This window comes from Falco cherrug, chromosome 13 (genome assembly GCF_023634085.1).
Source record: "Falco cherrug isolate bFalChe1 chromosome 13, bFalChe1.pri, whole genome shotgun sequence".
NCBI classification, from domain to species: Eukaryota; Metazoa; Chordata; class Aves; order Falconiformes; family Falconidae; genus Falco; species Falco cherrug.
This window is the reverse complement of record NC_073709.1, coordinates 31,307,413-31,321,616: the sequence shown is the minus strand read 5'-3', so window position 1 is coordinate 31,321,616 and position 14,204 is coordinate 31,307,413. Positions and strand designations below refer to the sequence as shown.

General features: G+C 38.7%; 1 protein-coding gene across 10 annotated transcripts in view; it reads left to right on the top strand.

Annotated features, from left to right (window-relative positions):
• The window catches only part of CLIP4 (CAP-Gly domain containing linker protein family member 4), a 39,288-nt gene that overhangs the window by 1,746 nt on the left and 23,338 nt on the right, over nt 1-14,204 (top strand). For 4 of the 10 annotated variants that reach the window (XM_027800452.2, XM_055725786.1, XM_055725784.1 and 1 more), the window contains exons 2-9: nt 46-80; nt 2,349-2,410; nt 3,001-3,147; nt 5,889-6,028; nt 6,937-7,030; nt 7,779-7,940; nt 11,238-11,356; nt 13,272-13,508. In XM_027800452.2, coding sequence (XP_027656253.1) covers nt 3,015-3,147; nt 5,889-6,028; nt 6,937-7,030; nt 7,779-7,940; nt 11,238-11,356; nt 13,272-13,508 — 885 coding nt within the window. In that variant the 5' untranslated portion in view covers nt 46-80; nt 2,349-2,410; nt 3,001-3,014. Of the gene's footprint in view, nt 1-45; nt 81-428; nt 557-915; nt 1,002-2,348; nt 2,411-3,000; nt 3,148-5,888; nt 6,029-6,936; nt 7,031-7,778; nt 7,941-11,237; nt 11,357-13,271; nt 13,509-14,204 lie in introns of all 10 variants that reach the window. The other 6 variants (XM_027800454.2, XM_055725782.1, XM_027800457.2 and 3 more) reach the window with 4 other exon arrangements.

Here is a 14,204-nt window from a genome sequence, read left to right as displayed (position 1 = left end):
AGTTTTTGTATTTTTTTTCCAATGATATTTCTATTTTTTTTTCAGATTCAGTTTAGAAGAGCAAATATGGCTGGCAAATAGTAAGTATGATACTCTCTGCTGTGCTAAACTGTGCTGAATGGTAGTTTGGCAATGCTGCGAACAGGAGAATTCTGTCCTTTGTTTCATCGAATTTCTCCTAACCGTTTCTTTCCATCGGTCTGAACTTACTTACTTTTTCATGTAAGGAAATCATTGCTCTTCTGGAAGATTTTCCATTCCATGTCCCCAGGTCTTCTCACCTCAGTCTGTATGTCTTGGATATGATGAGTACCTCAGGCAGTTGTGTTTTTGCTCATAACAGGAGTCATTATGAGGACAATGTCTGTTTGTTTTCTCCCTTTCTTTGAAATAGTTTTCAACCTTCTGCTCTCCTTTTGCCTTTCCAGGTATGTGTGTGTGATGTTAAGTGGCTGTGATGTTCTTACACCTGAGCTAGCAGTCTCTGGAGGTAGTCATGGGTGCAGAACATGTTGTTGCCTTGACATTGCATGGTTCAGTCCTGTGTCATGACATGGTAATATATTTCTAGATCCAGTTTAAAATCCCACGGTGTATGGGTGTGCATGCTTAGGTCAGGGGGTGCTGGCACTCGTGTGAACACGTGAAGCCATTCTTTACGCAGTTGGGTCGGCACGTGTATTATAGCACTCGGGTCTTCACGTCACCTGCCCGACAGCATGGGTTATTTCCCTGCCTGCTTTGCTTTGGTAATTTGTGTGCTGAATTCTTCCCAGTCACGTGACGGATTGTATTCTCTCCTCTGGCCCCTCGGAGTAAAAGGTGCTCTGGATACCTGTGAACACACAGGTTCTGTTCTGTTGGGTCTGCTTGTCTGTGTGCAATAAACAGTCCTTTTTTTGTATTAATTTTCAGATTTCTATGTTGATTTCTAGTTCCAGCAACTTCTGTCATCATGCTTTACAAATCTCACCTCTTCCTATTAACATCTGCTCCGTCAGGTCTGGCCACTTTTCATTGTGTGTGTTTTGTTTCCTCAGTGTGGTAGTGGCAGTACTGTGCTAAAAGCTTTTAATTCTTTTCCTGTCCTAAATGAACAGGTTCAACTATAATCTCTTCTATAGTCACACATATTACTTGTTCCTTTGTGAGAGTGTCTGATGTGCGACTTGTGAAAAATGGTTTTGGATTTATGTGTTTTACAAAGCTTTGTTTTGTTTTGTTTAGACATAGCCTCTGAACAAATATCAAATGGTAGCAAATTTGTATCACTGTTGCCCTACTAAGGAGACTTAATTAGTGACTTGCAGCTTAAGAAACCACCTAGTCCCTCGCGCAAGAAAGTCATTACTGTCTTGTACATGATGTTTCTGATGATCTTAAAGCCATTCAAAATGTAAACTCTTAACTTTTCCTTACTGGATGAAAATAATAATTGAAATAATTAGTGATATTTTTGTCCTTGTTGAATCTAGAACGCTTAAGCCAACGCAGTTTGGTAATGCTGTGGGAAGAAATAGTCCTGCCCTTCCCAGTAGCCTCCCTGATCTTCCCTTTGTGCCAGCACATGCATTTGTATAACTTTGTAAGACTGCAGAAATAAAATACTTGGAGAAGCAGCAGCATGTTTTGTGTGGATCTCTTTTCCAAATTGAGGACAGGATGAGCTGTGTGTGGTGTTCAAGAAGAGGAGGTTTTAGTTTATTCAATATCCTTCATTATTAGCATCTGTAATCCACTGCTAAAATGCCTTTTATATTAGAATGTAGATTATGTGATGTTCCTAAATAGTGTGATGAATTTATTTGGAGAAATACTAGAATAAATCTATTCATGTAGCTTTGTTGTATGTAAGATACATGAAAAAAAATCGAAGTCTCAAGAACTGACTGCTTTTTTATTTTTCCTGTTTACTCGTGTATAGATTAAATGTAATAAAACCAAAACGTGCCCTGAAGCTCCATGAATTCTTTCTGTCAAGCAAACTGGCTAAAAAAATTCCAGAGTAAAAACCACTGTATAGCAATCCCCAGAATAAAGGTTTAGGTTGATTACTAGAAGCAGTGCTTTTGTCCCGACTATTTAGCTATGCAAATTCAAGATGCAGAATTGCATTTGTTCAGCTGTGAGATGTAGTCTCCAACAGTGCAATAATGCCAGTTTCAATTAAGAGTAATGATTTTCATTATTTTGTTACTGAGTTTACCCCAGTAGATGTCTTTACAAGTGGCAGCCAGTTCTCCATTGATCTTAGCATGTGAACTGTAGCTAGAAGGTAGCTTGGCCTGGTTGTTTGAAAGTGTCGCCTTAACTCTGTACAGCCATTTAGTCTTTCTTCTCTCTCCTAGGTTGCTCTAAGGCCTGAAAAGTTGACTGGAAACAACACCAGGGTGGAGGTGACAACACTGTGGTACGTATGCTATTTTAAAACATAGAGGGGGGAAGCTGGGAAAGGAGCTGATCCGGAATCATGAGTCCAGGAGTGAATCACTCGGTAATGAGTTGGCTGCAGCTTTGTGTGGGAGGATTAAAGTGCTGGGAATTTTAAAAGAGGAGAAGGCGCCAGCTGGTAGCACGTTCTTGCTTGTGATGAAGGAAAGGAGTATGCATGCAGAGTATGAGGGCAGGTACTTGGTGCTTTGCATTTTCATAAAGCTGTAAAACACACTAATCCATTCATCACCACTGTGTAGTTGGTAATTTTAGCATTATTTTCGTTACTACTCAAGTGGAAAACTGGGGAGAATTACTGTGGTTCTCATTAACAACGTGTAAGTTCAGTGCCAAAGTCAAAACTAGAAGTTGGCTGTCCTTGATGCCATACCCTACTAGCTTTTACTAATTAACTTTATTAGTTTGTAATAATGTGATGGTGGTAGTAATAGTTTAGGTTTGCAAAAAGGGAAGTTTTTAGTCTCATTGCACCTTACTACGATAGAATTAACGCCGAGTATTTCTACTGAAGGTTTTGTTTTTGTTTTTTTTTTTTCCTTCCTAAAGTGGCTTTCTAGAAGATGACCATAGAGGATCTCCCAGAATCTTCCTTAGGAGGAGAGTCCCTCATTGAAAGGGAACGGTTCTTGCTCCCAAACTCTGAAACATCTGTTACTTTTTCTGTTGCTGCAGCACCAATGCCTTCAGACTGTGGTATGTACTTTTAACAGAAATGAATTTGTGATCAGCAGAGAATAAATTTGAGTAATAAATTTTAAGAAAAGCTATCAACAGCTATGATTTTTTTTTCCTTCTTGTTTCTTCTCTGTGTGTGTGATCAGGTGTCTTTAGGATTTTTACATCTCAATGTAGAACAGGGTTTTGTGTTAAGATGTAAAATTGCAGTATTGGAATGTAGTTAAGCATCTACATCACATTTAAAACCAGTAGAGTTAGGCTTTTTCTCATGCTTTCAGTATGTACGAAATAGACTATAGGGGGATATTCCAGTTGGAAGTGTGGATGTTTGTTGTAGTAAGGACTGTCAAACGAGTGTTAGAAAATTATAGCAAGTGTCGGTGATCAGCTTTTGAAATCATGTTGAATTGTCTTCACGTGTACAAATTATAGCAATATTTTAAACAGGGTATGTAATATTTTAAACTGTCACTGTAGGTAAGTATCTTCATAGATAGGTACAATTATAATGCCTTTGAATATTGCAGAACACGTTAATAGCATCTATATCTCTTAAAAATTACTGCCTTGCCCTCTGTTTCTCCCATGCACTGATTACATATATTTTTCCTGAATACAGTTGATTACGGTACATGTCCTGTCTTTGAGAGGCTCGGCAGTCTTGAGACCCATTTGATGAGTTAGCACAGCTGGAAATTTACGAGTTCCACATGAACATGTGTCTTTACATCCTTTAGTCCTGTTCTCAATACTTGTCCATCCTATTCCACTCTAAAGTGCTGCCATAATTTATTCCATTCTGCCTTGCATTTGTCCTTCTTCAAACATGGTTGGGTCCTGATCTCTTCTAATAACACTGTGATATCACTCCTGTCTGTCCTACTTGGTCTGTGCCTACTCATTGAATAAAAAAAAATCATGTTATGGGTTGCTGTCACCTGTGTAATGGTAATATTACTGAATCTGAGTAAAGAAGGTTAAGCCCCAACAAAGATTCTGGGTCGTTACATAAAGTGCATTTATTTTTCCTTAACAGAGCCGAGCACCGTAATCGGTGCATGGGAAAGACAGAGGTGGAGAAAGTAATGTTTTGAGGTATCTAGATGCCATTGTCATCCCTTCCAGGAACTTTTTGTTTCAACAATTTTTCTGTAACATTTTATTGGTGTGCAAGTACTGTGATCCCCTGTTAAGCACTTACGGTGGTTGTTATTAGTACTTCATATATTCTTGGGGTTTTACGCTAGCGTGCTGATCAGCTCTTGGAGTTGATTTCTGATCTATCATTTGGTTCAGGTTCATAGCTAGGAATCTTCCTGCTAGAGTAAGAATCATGCGTGTTGCACCAGACCATTAATCTTGTTAGCTAGTCGTCTGTTTCCTTGATAGCTTTCAGCAATAGATCAGCTGCTTTATGCAGAAGTTAACTGCTAGTAGATAAATCGGGAGATTTGTGTCGCTGCATGGGCCTAGATGAGACGCACGCTTTGTTTTTTTTGGGTTTGCTTTTTTTGATATACTAGGTGCAAATAAAAATTCATGTCAAGTATCAGCGCAGTTGTTCTCCTCTCTGTTCTTGTTGAATCAAGGCAATGGAGGTAGCCGGGAAGCGAGCTCCATGTGGGCTTTTGTCTGTTAAGCGGTCTGCTGTTTTTGAGGAAAGGTGATGGTAGTTTATACCGTGTCATACGCCCAGATGGCTGATGCTCTATTTTGCTTAACCTGTATGTCTGTTCTGAGAGCTTTGTATCTGTGATTGATGCAAGCTGACATTGTACATTTATTTGAGAACTTTTAAAAAGGCAATTCCCCAATAGCTGCACTGAGGGTAAAAGTTCAGTGTTTTCCATGGTTCAGTCATTTGCTGATGGCAGTAGGTTCTGCTTCCATTCCCTCTGCTATTAGCCATTGCTATCTGGATTCTTTCATGTAATTTTCTAGAGTTGGAAGAAATTCCTCAAATGTAAAATACAGTATGTGTATATACATGCACACACATATACCTGTAAGTAAGATGAAGTATCATGCTTTAATAATAAGGTGGTTTTTCCACCTCTACTTTGGGTTGCTTGAAGCAACATGAGGCTTAAAATCTTAAAACTATGGAGTTTTTTGGGTTTGGGTTTTTTTTTTTCCTTCCTTTCTTCTTTTTCCTGATCTTGGTGTGGTGGCTTAATTTTAAAGATGTTTGTTACCTGCAGCTGCCACCAGCTGGGTTTATACATTCATGAAATATCTGAAAATAATGGAGGACATGGAATGCCTGCCAGGTTTGTGACTGTGTTTGTATTTTGGTATATTTTCTGTAAATTCTGATGGAAGAAGGAGGAAGAGACATGTTTTGTAGCATATGGAGAAATCGTGTATGCATTTAATCGCAGAGCTTGAGAGGCTTGTCGGTGCTTGGAAACAGCTTAGAATCAGCAGTCTTCGGTTAGCTTGAAGCAAGAGTTAAACCCTTATTGGCATAATCACTGCACATCTCTGCTAGTCCTTGCCTAAACTTAAAATCAGTCTTGCAGTACTTGTATTGGTTGCTGCTTCACAGCTTGCTCAAAAGTATAAGCAAGACCTTAGTATTAAAGGAAAAACAGAACAGGTATTAAAGAAAATTTTCTAAATTAGTTCAACATTCTGATTTTCCAGTGTGATTAGCTGTGAAGTGACTCGCTCTGCTGTTCTTTGCCTCTCACTTTGAACAACTGGATGCGTGTTAAAACTCACAGTTTACCTAATGATTGCTTTTTTTTTTACAGAGTTTTCCTTCTTTGATCCCAATGATGCAGCATGCCAAGAAATACTTTTCAACCCTAAAACGTCAGTTTCTGAATTGTTTGCTATCTTAAGGCAGTGGGTTCCACAGGTGCAGCAGAATATTGATGTTATTGGGAATGAGGTGAGGCGTAAATGAAGGTCCTTGAATGCTTTCAGTGTTAAAGAAATACGATGCTGACAACGAATAAAAATTGTTCATTCAGAAGCAGAACAAATCAAGCCTGCAGATACAGGTTCTGCCTTTTAACAAGTAGTTACTGATCAGTGCCTTGTATTCCACATGTTGTCTGCTCTCATTTGGAAAGAGAAAGATAACAGATAAAAATTCAGTCTATTTGGATAGATGGTAGAAAGAAGGTTTCCTCTGAAAGCAGTTGTTGGGAGACCCCTGACCTTGGTGTTTCTGTTTCCTGCTTAGCAGTAATCATAAACTCCAATAATATGAAGTTTGGGTGAAGCCTGACCTCAAGGGCAATGTTTCCAAGGCACAAAATAAGTGAGGAACTGAAATGTCTTTGCAGCCTGCAATAGGCTGCATTCAGAAGACACCTTGTTTCTAGTAATTCCATCCTACTTGCTTATTTTTCTTGATTACAGGCTTTTCTAGACAGGTAGGGAAGTATAGCAAAGATTCTTCCTACCGTAATGTAACTGGGGGCTTTTTTTTCTGGGAGGGAGAAATGGCTGAGAGATCGGAGAACAAGGAGAGAGACTTCATAGAGCATGTCATTTGCCTATTGTTCAGTTAAGCAGTTAACTTCCCAGCATGTGAAATGTATCTCAGAAGAATAATATAAAAAAGCTTTAAATTCTGTAAACAATGAAGGTTAGTGATACTAATGTAACACTGTTTATTACGTTTATGCATGTTGCTCAGTTCTGCAGTTACAGTCTGTTCTGACAGGTTTCTTTTTTATTAGCCCTTGAAATGAATTCAGGAATCAATATATCTGAAATAACTTACTAAATAATACAGATGTCAGAGGTATGCCAAAGCTAAAATGTGCTTGTTTTCCACTTATCTGTCAGATCATTAAAAGGGGCTGCAATGTGAATGACAGAGATGGACTGACTGATATGACTCTCTTGCATTACACTTGCAAATCAGGGGCTCATGGTATTGGTGAGTAAAGAAACGCCGTTATAGATGTAAACCCCAATTAATTCACAAAGGCTAATCCCACTGACTATTACAGAATTTTTCCTTGCAGTACATATTTTAAATTTTTTTTTATTTTTTGGCTCTTCCAGTAGCCATCAGAAAGGAAGATAGAGTGCTGTAGTGCAGTGTTATGGCTGTGGCAGTTGGGAGTAAGTTGAGTTAGTGGTATAGGTAACTGCAAACAGTAATACCAGCTTAAACATATGTTTAAATTAGCAAAGGTAGTTTTGGACTGAGGTAGGAACTGTAAGCTATCGACAGTTTTCTTCTATCAGTGAAACCAGAATGTTTAGGTGACTGGCTGGTATTTGCCTTTTCTTTCACCCTAATTTTGTCAGAAGAAAACAATAATCTTTGTTTGCATTGTTACGATTGTAAGTACTGGCAGTAAGAGTATATTTAACTCTGGTTTTAACAGCCGTATTTTTTTCTTCTATCAGATACTAAAAATCCCTGGGTTTGATGGGTGCATGTTATTTACATTAGAAATAAACAGGTAGTGTTTTTAAATATTAGAGATGTCAGCCCTTTATAATAAAAGGCAAAGATTTCTGCATCCTAATTGTAAAAAAAAAAAAAGGCATAGTAACTGTTCTGCTGTAAGCTTTAGGGGTTTAACGTACATTATGTGTTGTTACGCATAAGCATGTGCATGTCTTTAGAGGTCAAATATACCTCCAATGCATACTTCACACAATTTCCCTTGCAGGTGATGTTGAAACAGCTGTAAAATTTGCGACGCAGCTGATTGATTTGGGTGCTGATAGCAGTTTACGCAGCCGCTGGACAAATATGAATGCCTTGCATTATGCTGCCTACTTTGATGTTCCAGAACTTATTAGTGTTATTTTGAAGAATGCAAAGCCAAAAGGTAGGCATCTTACTTTTGTTTCATGTAGTTGTCCGCGTTTTGTTACTGTTGACCCTAAGCTGGTGTGTAGTTGTCTTCAAGTGTGGGCTTTGTTCATCTGTCATAAATAAGTAATTTCTAATTTCTTATTATTTTTTTTTTAGCCAGCCTCATTGGTTCAGTTTTCTCTTAACCTAATTTTTTTCGTTTACTGCAGTGAGTCCACTGCTGGTTTTTGAACTTGAGCTTTGTATAGGGTGGTGAAGTGTCTAATAGAATGGAAAGTAAACAGGTTAATTCTAACTTGTTAAGGACTAAGAGAATGTGTGTAGAAAGCCAACGATGTAACTGTTCTGGTAAATTCTTAGGTTTTTTAAGATTCCTTAAACATTGAGAAGTATGTTTGAAATGCTGGGAGAAGGATAAAGGAGAAGTGGGGATTTGGCAACAGCCTGTGGCAAAATAGTGACTGAAGCAACTTTGACACACTCATTTTTCCCACTTCTTGGCTATCTAGAAGGTTATGTGTGAGGAGGAGTTTGACTGTAGTGTTTAGCATAGATAGATAATACCCTTCGGAATGATCATGTGAAGGACTGATAATTTGAGCCCTATTTATACTAATGCAAATGAAATACAGAAATGGTTCTGAACCAGAATCATTTGTTCCTAATTTGGTCAGGATATCAAAACCAGTAAGCAATTTTAATACTAAAATTGTACAAATGTTAATTTGCTCTACTGAATATCCTTCTGATTATGCCATTTTCTAAAATGATTAATGTCCTTTTTTAGCTAGTTGTAGCTAAAGACTCTGTCTTAAAATTTTGAGAAGCTGATAGGTTTTTGGAGTACTCAAGGCTTGCTTACCACATCCTGAATCATCACGGAAGTAATTGTTAAGCAGCGCTGTTACTGGTATGACATGCTGAAGAGGTAACAAGTGTAGACTAGTAACAAAAGACAAAATAAGACTGCACAGCAGTTAAGTCTGTGCCACATTTCAGTAGTCTGGTCTCCATAATTCGCATCAGCAGATAGGTCTGCTCTCAGACCTCGTTTGTGTTTGGTGCTCTCATCTTCTGTGCAATGCCTACAGAAGGGGTAGGAATTTGCTCAGGTTTCCGAGAAAACCACTGGTTAAATGCCTTGGCAGTTGGCAACTCTTGGATAAGCAGATGAGTTTTTTTTTTAATCTCAGAAAATGTATAAAATGATCTGCCCTGTGACTTGAAAGCAACGGATGGTCTAGATAAATATCAAGAATGATCTTAGTGCCATACTTCATCAGGCAGTTTGCAGAGAAGGGAGGATGTGCGTAGGAGACAACTGTGCTTTGGAGGGTTCCATACTGAACTGGAGAAAAAAATTTCAAGACCATGGTATACTGAGTCTGAGACACCCACTGTGAAACAGCTAGTACCGCAGATGTTTCCTTCTGATCTGCTGCGGAACTATTTCCTTTACAATGCTCTGCAGTTAAATTCTTTGTACAGGTTTGCTCATCAATTGTTACAACAGAGAGCTAGTTTGATCTTGGACTTTTAGAGGTTTTAAATATAAAAGTTGTTAAAGGCTCAAGAGTTAGCAATGTTGTGTGGTGCCATTAGACAATGACTGTAACCCACATAGATTGCTAATGACAGACCATTGCTGCATATTTATTTCCCCTGGATAGTTTGGGGGTAGTTGCTGGGTGACTAGGTGTGTGAAGTATGTGTTCCTTTTTGTCACCCTTACTATGCCAACTTTAGAGCAAAAATGTAAGAAAAGTGTTTTAAAAAAAGTGTTTAAAAACTCCAAGCATGAAGCTTGCAAGCCTGAGGAAGTCACACTAGTCTAATGAAAAAAAAAATATTAAAAAGTATGTGTCATTTACTTTTTAAAATAGTAATAGGTGCACCTGTTGCTGACTGAGTAGCTGACGTTACTGATCAGTATTCTGCACACACAGGAGAACCAATTTGCAGAAAAATACTTGATAGCCTTGTTACCGTATTGGACATGGAAGTTTCAAGGGCTGTGTACAACTACACAGCTTCTACTCACTTTTAAACTGGTAACGGTCCTTTGACATTTGGTATATGAAAGGTACATCTGTATGCGTAGCTGTTGTTATGATTTCATCATGTCTTACATGTGTGTGCCAATGGAATTTAAAATAGCTAAGTTTGTATTCATATTAATGCAATTGTAAACCTGTTAAATTTGATCCCAAATTTGTTGTCTCTATAAAGTTGAAATATCTCTACAGACAGATATATTTATATATCTTCTATATATGTTGATGTTGTATTTGCCCCTAAAATATTTAGTATAACAAAGTACATCCCAACTGTATCGACACCCTTACATAGTTTATCACATTGTGAGAAGGGCTAGTGGATTTTGGGACGGAAGCTGATACTGCAGAATACTAGGAGGCTGTACAGCTCTGAGGTGGGAAGTTTTATGTTCCTTCCCAGTATTTCAAATTGCAACATTATTGGTAGTACTTTGTTGGCTTTTGGTTTGTGTCTTAAATCAGCTGGTACTTTTAATTAACAGTCATACACATAATTGAATCAAACTAACATCTCTTTTGCATATTTAGGAGAGGAGCCAAAGACTAAACAGACATTAAAACTCCAGTGTTCTAGAGCAGTGATAACTTCATAGCAGATTGAAAGATATATTTGGAACAACTGATGGAAATACATATTATGCTAAATCTCTTCTGGTCAAATGCAGTGCTCCATTTTCCAAAGTATCAGTGCAAGAGCCTTCAGAGTGCAATTCTTTGAAAACTAAAAAATGATAAAAATCACTAGCTCTTAGTTTGTGCTTGGCTATTCGTAATTAAATTGATGTAAAGTAGAGGTATAATCAGTTCTCCCTTGCCCCACTGCCTGGTCACAAAGGAAAATAACTGGTTGCAGACGCATCTCATTTCAACATTTGACACCTAGAAGCAATAAAATAGAAATGTTTCAGAAACATCAATTTACATGCAAACCTAAAGTTACTAGCTTGTTAATCTTAGCACAGCAGATTTGGCATCCTCAATAGCAAGAATTTTGCAGTGAAGTCATCGGTATTATAAAAGGAATGAAAGTAAATGCTCATCTTCCAGGTCTGTTCGTGGTATGAATAAACAGATGCAGAAAAGGTTGATATTCTATGTAGAATTACTTCTCATATGCATTTAGTACATAAATAATGGTGTCTTTATATAAATGTTAACAAAACCCGTAGAATTGAAAGTTCTCTCAAGGAACCTGTAGGGTGAATTGTTTACATAACAGACTTGCATACCTCACATGTGATATTTAATTGCAGATGTGGATGCCACCTGTAGTGATTTTGATTTTGGAACAGCTTTGCACATTGCTGCATTTAACCTGTGTACAGGAGCTGTCAAGTGTTTACTGGAACATGGAGCGAATCCTGCCTTTAGGGTAAGGTGTTAGGCTGTAGAATCACCAACAAGTGAAAAAAGTACCTGGAAAAACTGAACAGTCTGTCCAAGATTTTGGCTGAAAATGTGTTACCTGGAGTGATAGTGGCTCAGTTAAATTGCAACTCCTAGTGGACGATTCTGTATGCTTTGTCATAGTTGTGTGTTTCAGTTTGTATTTTTGCGTCACAGCCTAGCTCGTTAGTTCAGATAGCTTTCAAGATGATGTTCTGTTTGTTGCTTGAACTTCCACTGGTTAATACTCCTTTGTGTCTTGCAACAGTTGTTCTGGCGGTGGTGGATCTTTTCAGAAATACAGGAGTGCAATCTGTGCCCTCCAGAAATGCAGTGCATTGCTTAGCAGTAAACTTAGTCTTAACATAAGTAACCGGTAACGAAGAAGCATTAACTGCTGTGCTTACTAACCAAATAAATAGGCCTGAGTTACAGTGTGAGGTGCCGCTCTATGTGCCTAGCCACAAACCTTGGGTTTTGATTGGCTCTTGTTGGTTTTTGTGGGCGGCTGTTGTTGTTGTGTTTGTGCCTTTGGTTTTTTTTCTTTTTTTTTTTAGCATAGGCAGTATCTCAATTCTCCATTTTCAAATTCAGGTGTTTTTTTAAAATCAGAATTTATAATTGTTTTAAGGGTACTCAGAAGTCATTATTTTGTGTATCACTTAGGGTGTAAAGTCTTCTGGAACGTCATTGTTCATACGGTTCTTCACGATATTTCAGCTAGATCTCTTTAAAAATGCTGTATTTCTTCTTGGTCTCCTTCTTGGTCTGTAGATTTTTAAGGAATGGTAGGTGTTTAATTCTTCAATCCCACAATAAAGTTCTGCCCAGAGACAGTATGTAGAGTTCGCTTATATGAGGGCAGCAGAGTGTAAATGCTGAGTAGTGAGGATTATAGTTTTCCAGGGTTGAGCAGGGAGATTTATAGGGGCCTGAGGGAAGGCTGAGCTTTTATTCTGTTTTTTAAGGAAATAAAGCAAATCTAGTCTTGCTTTGTGTCATTCCCTCTTGGAGCTTCTGGTAATTTCTGAGTTCGGGGGCTCAGCTGAGGCCGCTTTGGAAGGCTGAGATAATTGTTTCCACAGGCCGTGTGAAAACGGGCAGGTAGGCGAAGATCCATGCTGATGGCTTTGCTGAAGGAAGCGTAGGTAGAACTTGCCATTGTAGCAGCCTGAGAGGCCAGGGCTGTCCTCGCTGTCTGGCCAGCTGGGCTGGAGTTAGGGTTTACCTCCAGGTGAGCTGGTACTGGGACAGCTCTGGCCTAAGGTGGGTGTCACATGGGACATGCAGGCAGTGACAGTCACTGCTCTGGGAATGGGAGGTGTTTGGAAAGGACTCTGTCCTTAGGTCATCTCTCATGGAATAGCCTGTACCTAAACAAACCTGAGCAGATTTATTCAAATATTTATGTGAGACATCAGCTTTGTGTATTCTGTACACGCAACGTATATTTGTTGAATTCTGTCTTACATTTGGAATAAGTCTCACCAAGGAGTAAACTATACAGTGGGTAAAGATAAATTCTTTGGGAGGTGTTAGCTTTAGAGTATTGGCGTTACAGACCGTGATTCTTGCTTATTTTCCTAAATCTGTGTTCAGGCACACAGATATATACACACAGGTGGCTTTCTTCATGTGTTCTGAGTACCAAGAATGTTTTTAAGATGAAAAATGTTGGTAACTTGGCACTTCTGAAAATAAGAGGCTGTAAATACGAGTTTATAGATTCAAGGATGTTTTGGCACCCTGATTTGAAAATGTGGATGTTTTTTATAGTTGTTCATATGCTAGGAAGAATATCTAATGAAGAGGATTAAAAGCATCATAAACTTCTATGGTTTTGTCTGACCAGTTTTATCTTGTCACAACATTAAATCCTGTGCTATGTTACGTTTCTACAGAATGACAAAGGGCAGATCCCAGCAGATGTGGTTCCTGATCCAGTAGATATGCCACTGGAAATGGCAGATGCAGCAGCCAGTGCAAAAGAAATCAAGCAGATACTGCTGGATGCAGTGCCTCTCTCGTGTGACATCTCAAAAGCCACGATTCCAAACTGTGATCATGTCACAGGCAAGGCCATGCTTTTATCGCTTGGCTTGAAGCTGGGAGATCGTGTTGTTATTGCAGGACAGAAGGTACGATGAGCAACTCGATACTGCCCTCTTAATTTCTGGACAGTTGATTAGTTTACCCCTTTGGAGACATACCTCAAGTTTGAGGGCCTGAAACTGGAAGGTGTGAGCTCAGGATGGGAGTGAGGATCTGCTTACAGAAAGTAGTAAGCTGAACAGTTACGTGTTAAAGGAGGTCACTGCTGTGTGTGGAAGGCTGCTTAGACAGGCATGGTCTGCGTTTTGTATCTGTAAACAATTTTTTAAGGCTCCTATAGTACTTCCAACCTAAGTGGTTCTATGATTCTGTGATCAGCATGGCTGAGCTTTTATTAACAGTTTTGGCGTCACATCAAAATGATGGTAAAACTTACAGATTACTTCATGAATTGCCCAGCTTCCAGTTATGAGCAGGCGTTTGTGAATTACCCCTGATAGTCTCCCGAAGGCAGTAAAAGCAAACTTTAATTCTGCTTAGCCTGTAGGAACCCAATTTCACTGGTGCAATGCAGCTAAAATCTTTGAAGAAATGCTGTGCTGATGGGGTCGTTACGTGGTTCTGTGGAAGTATAAGAATGTAGCCAATACTGGGCCAGCTTTTAAAAAGGTACCTTGCTAGACAGGTTTTTAAAAATGTTATTTAAAAAATGTACCATTGATATTGCAGTTAGTATTCATACCTTTTGTTTGCTCTGATAGGAAGAGCTCTGGAACAGTTTA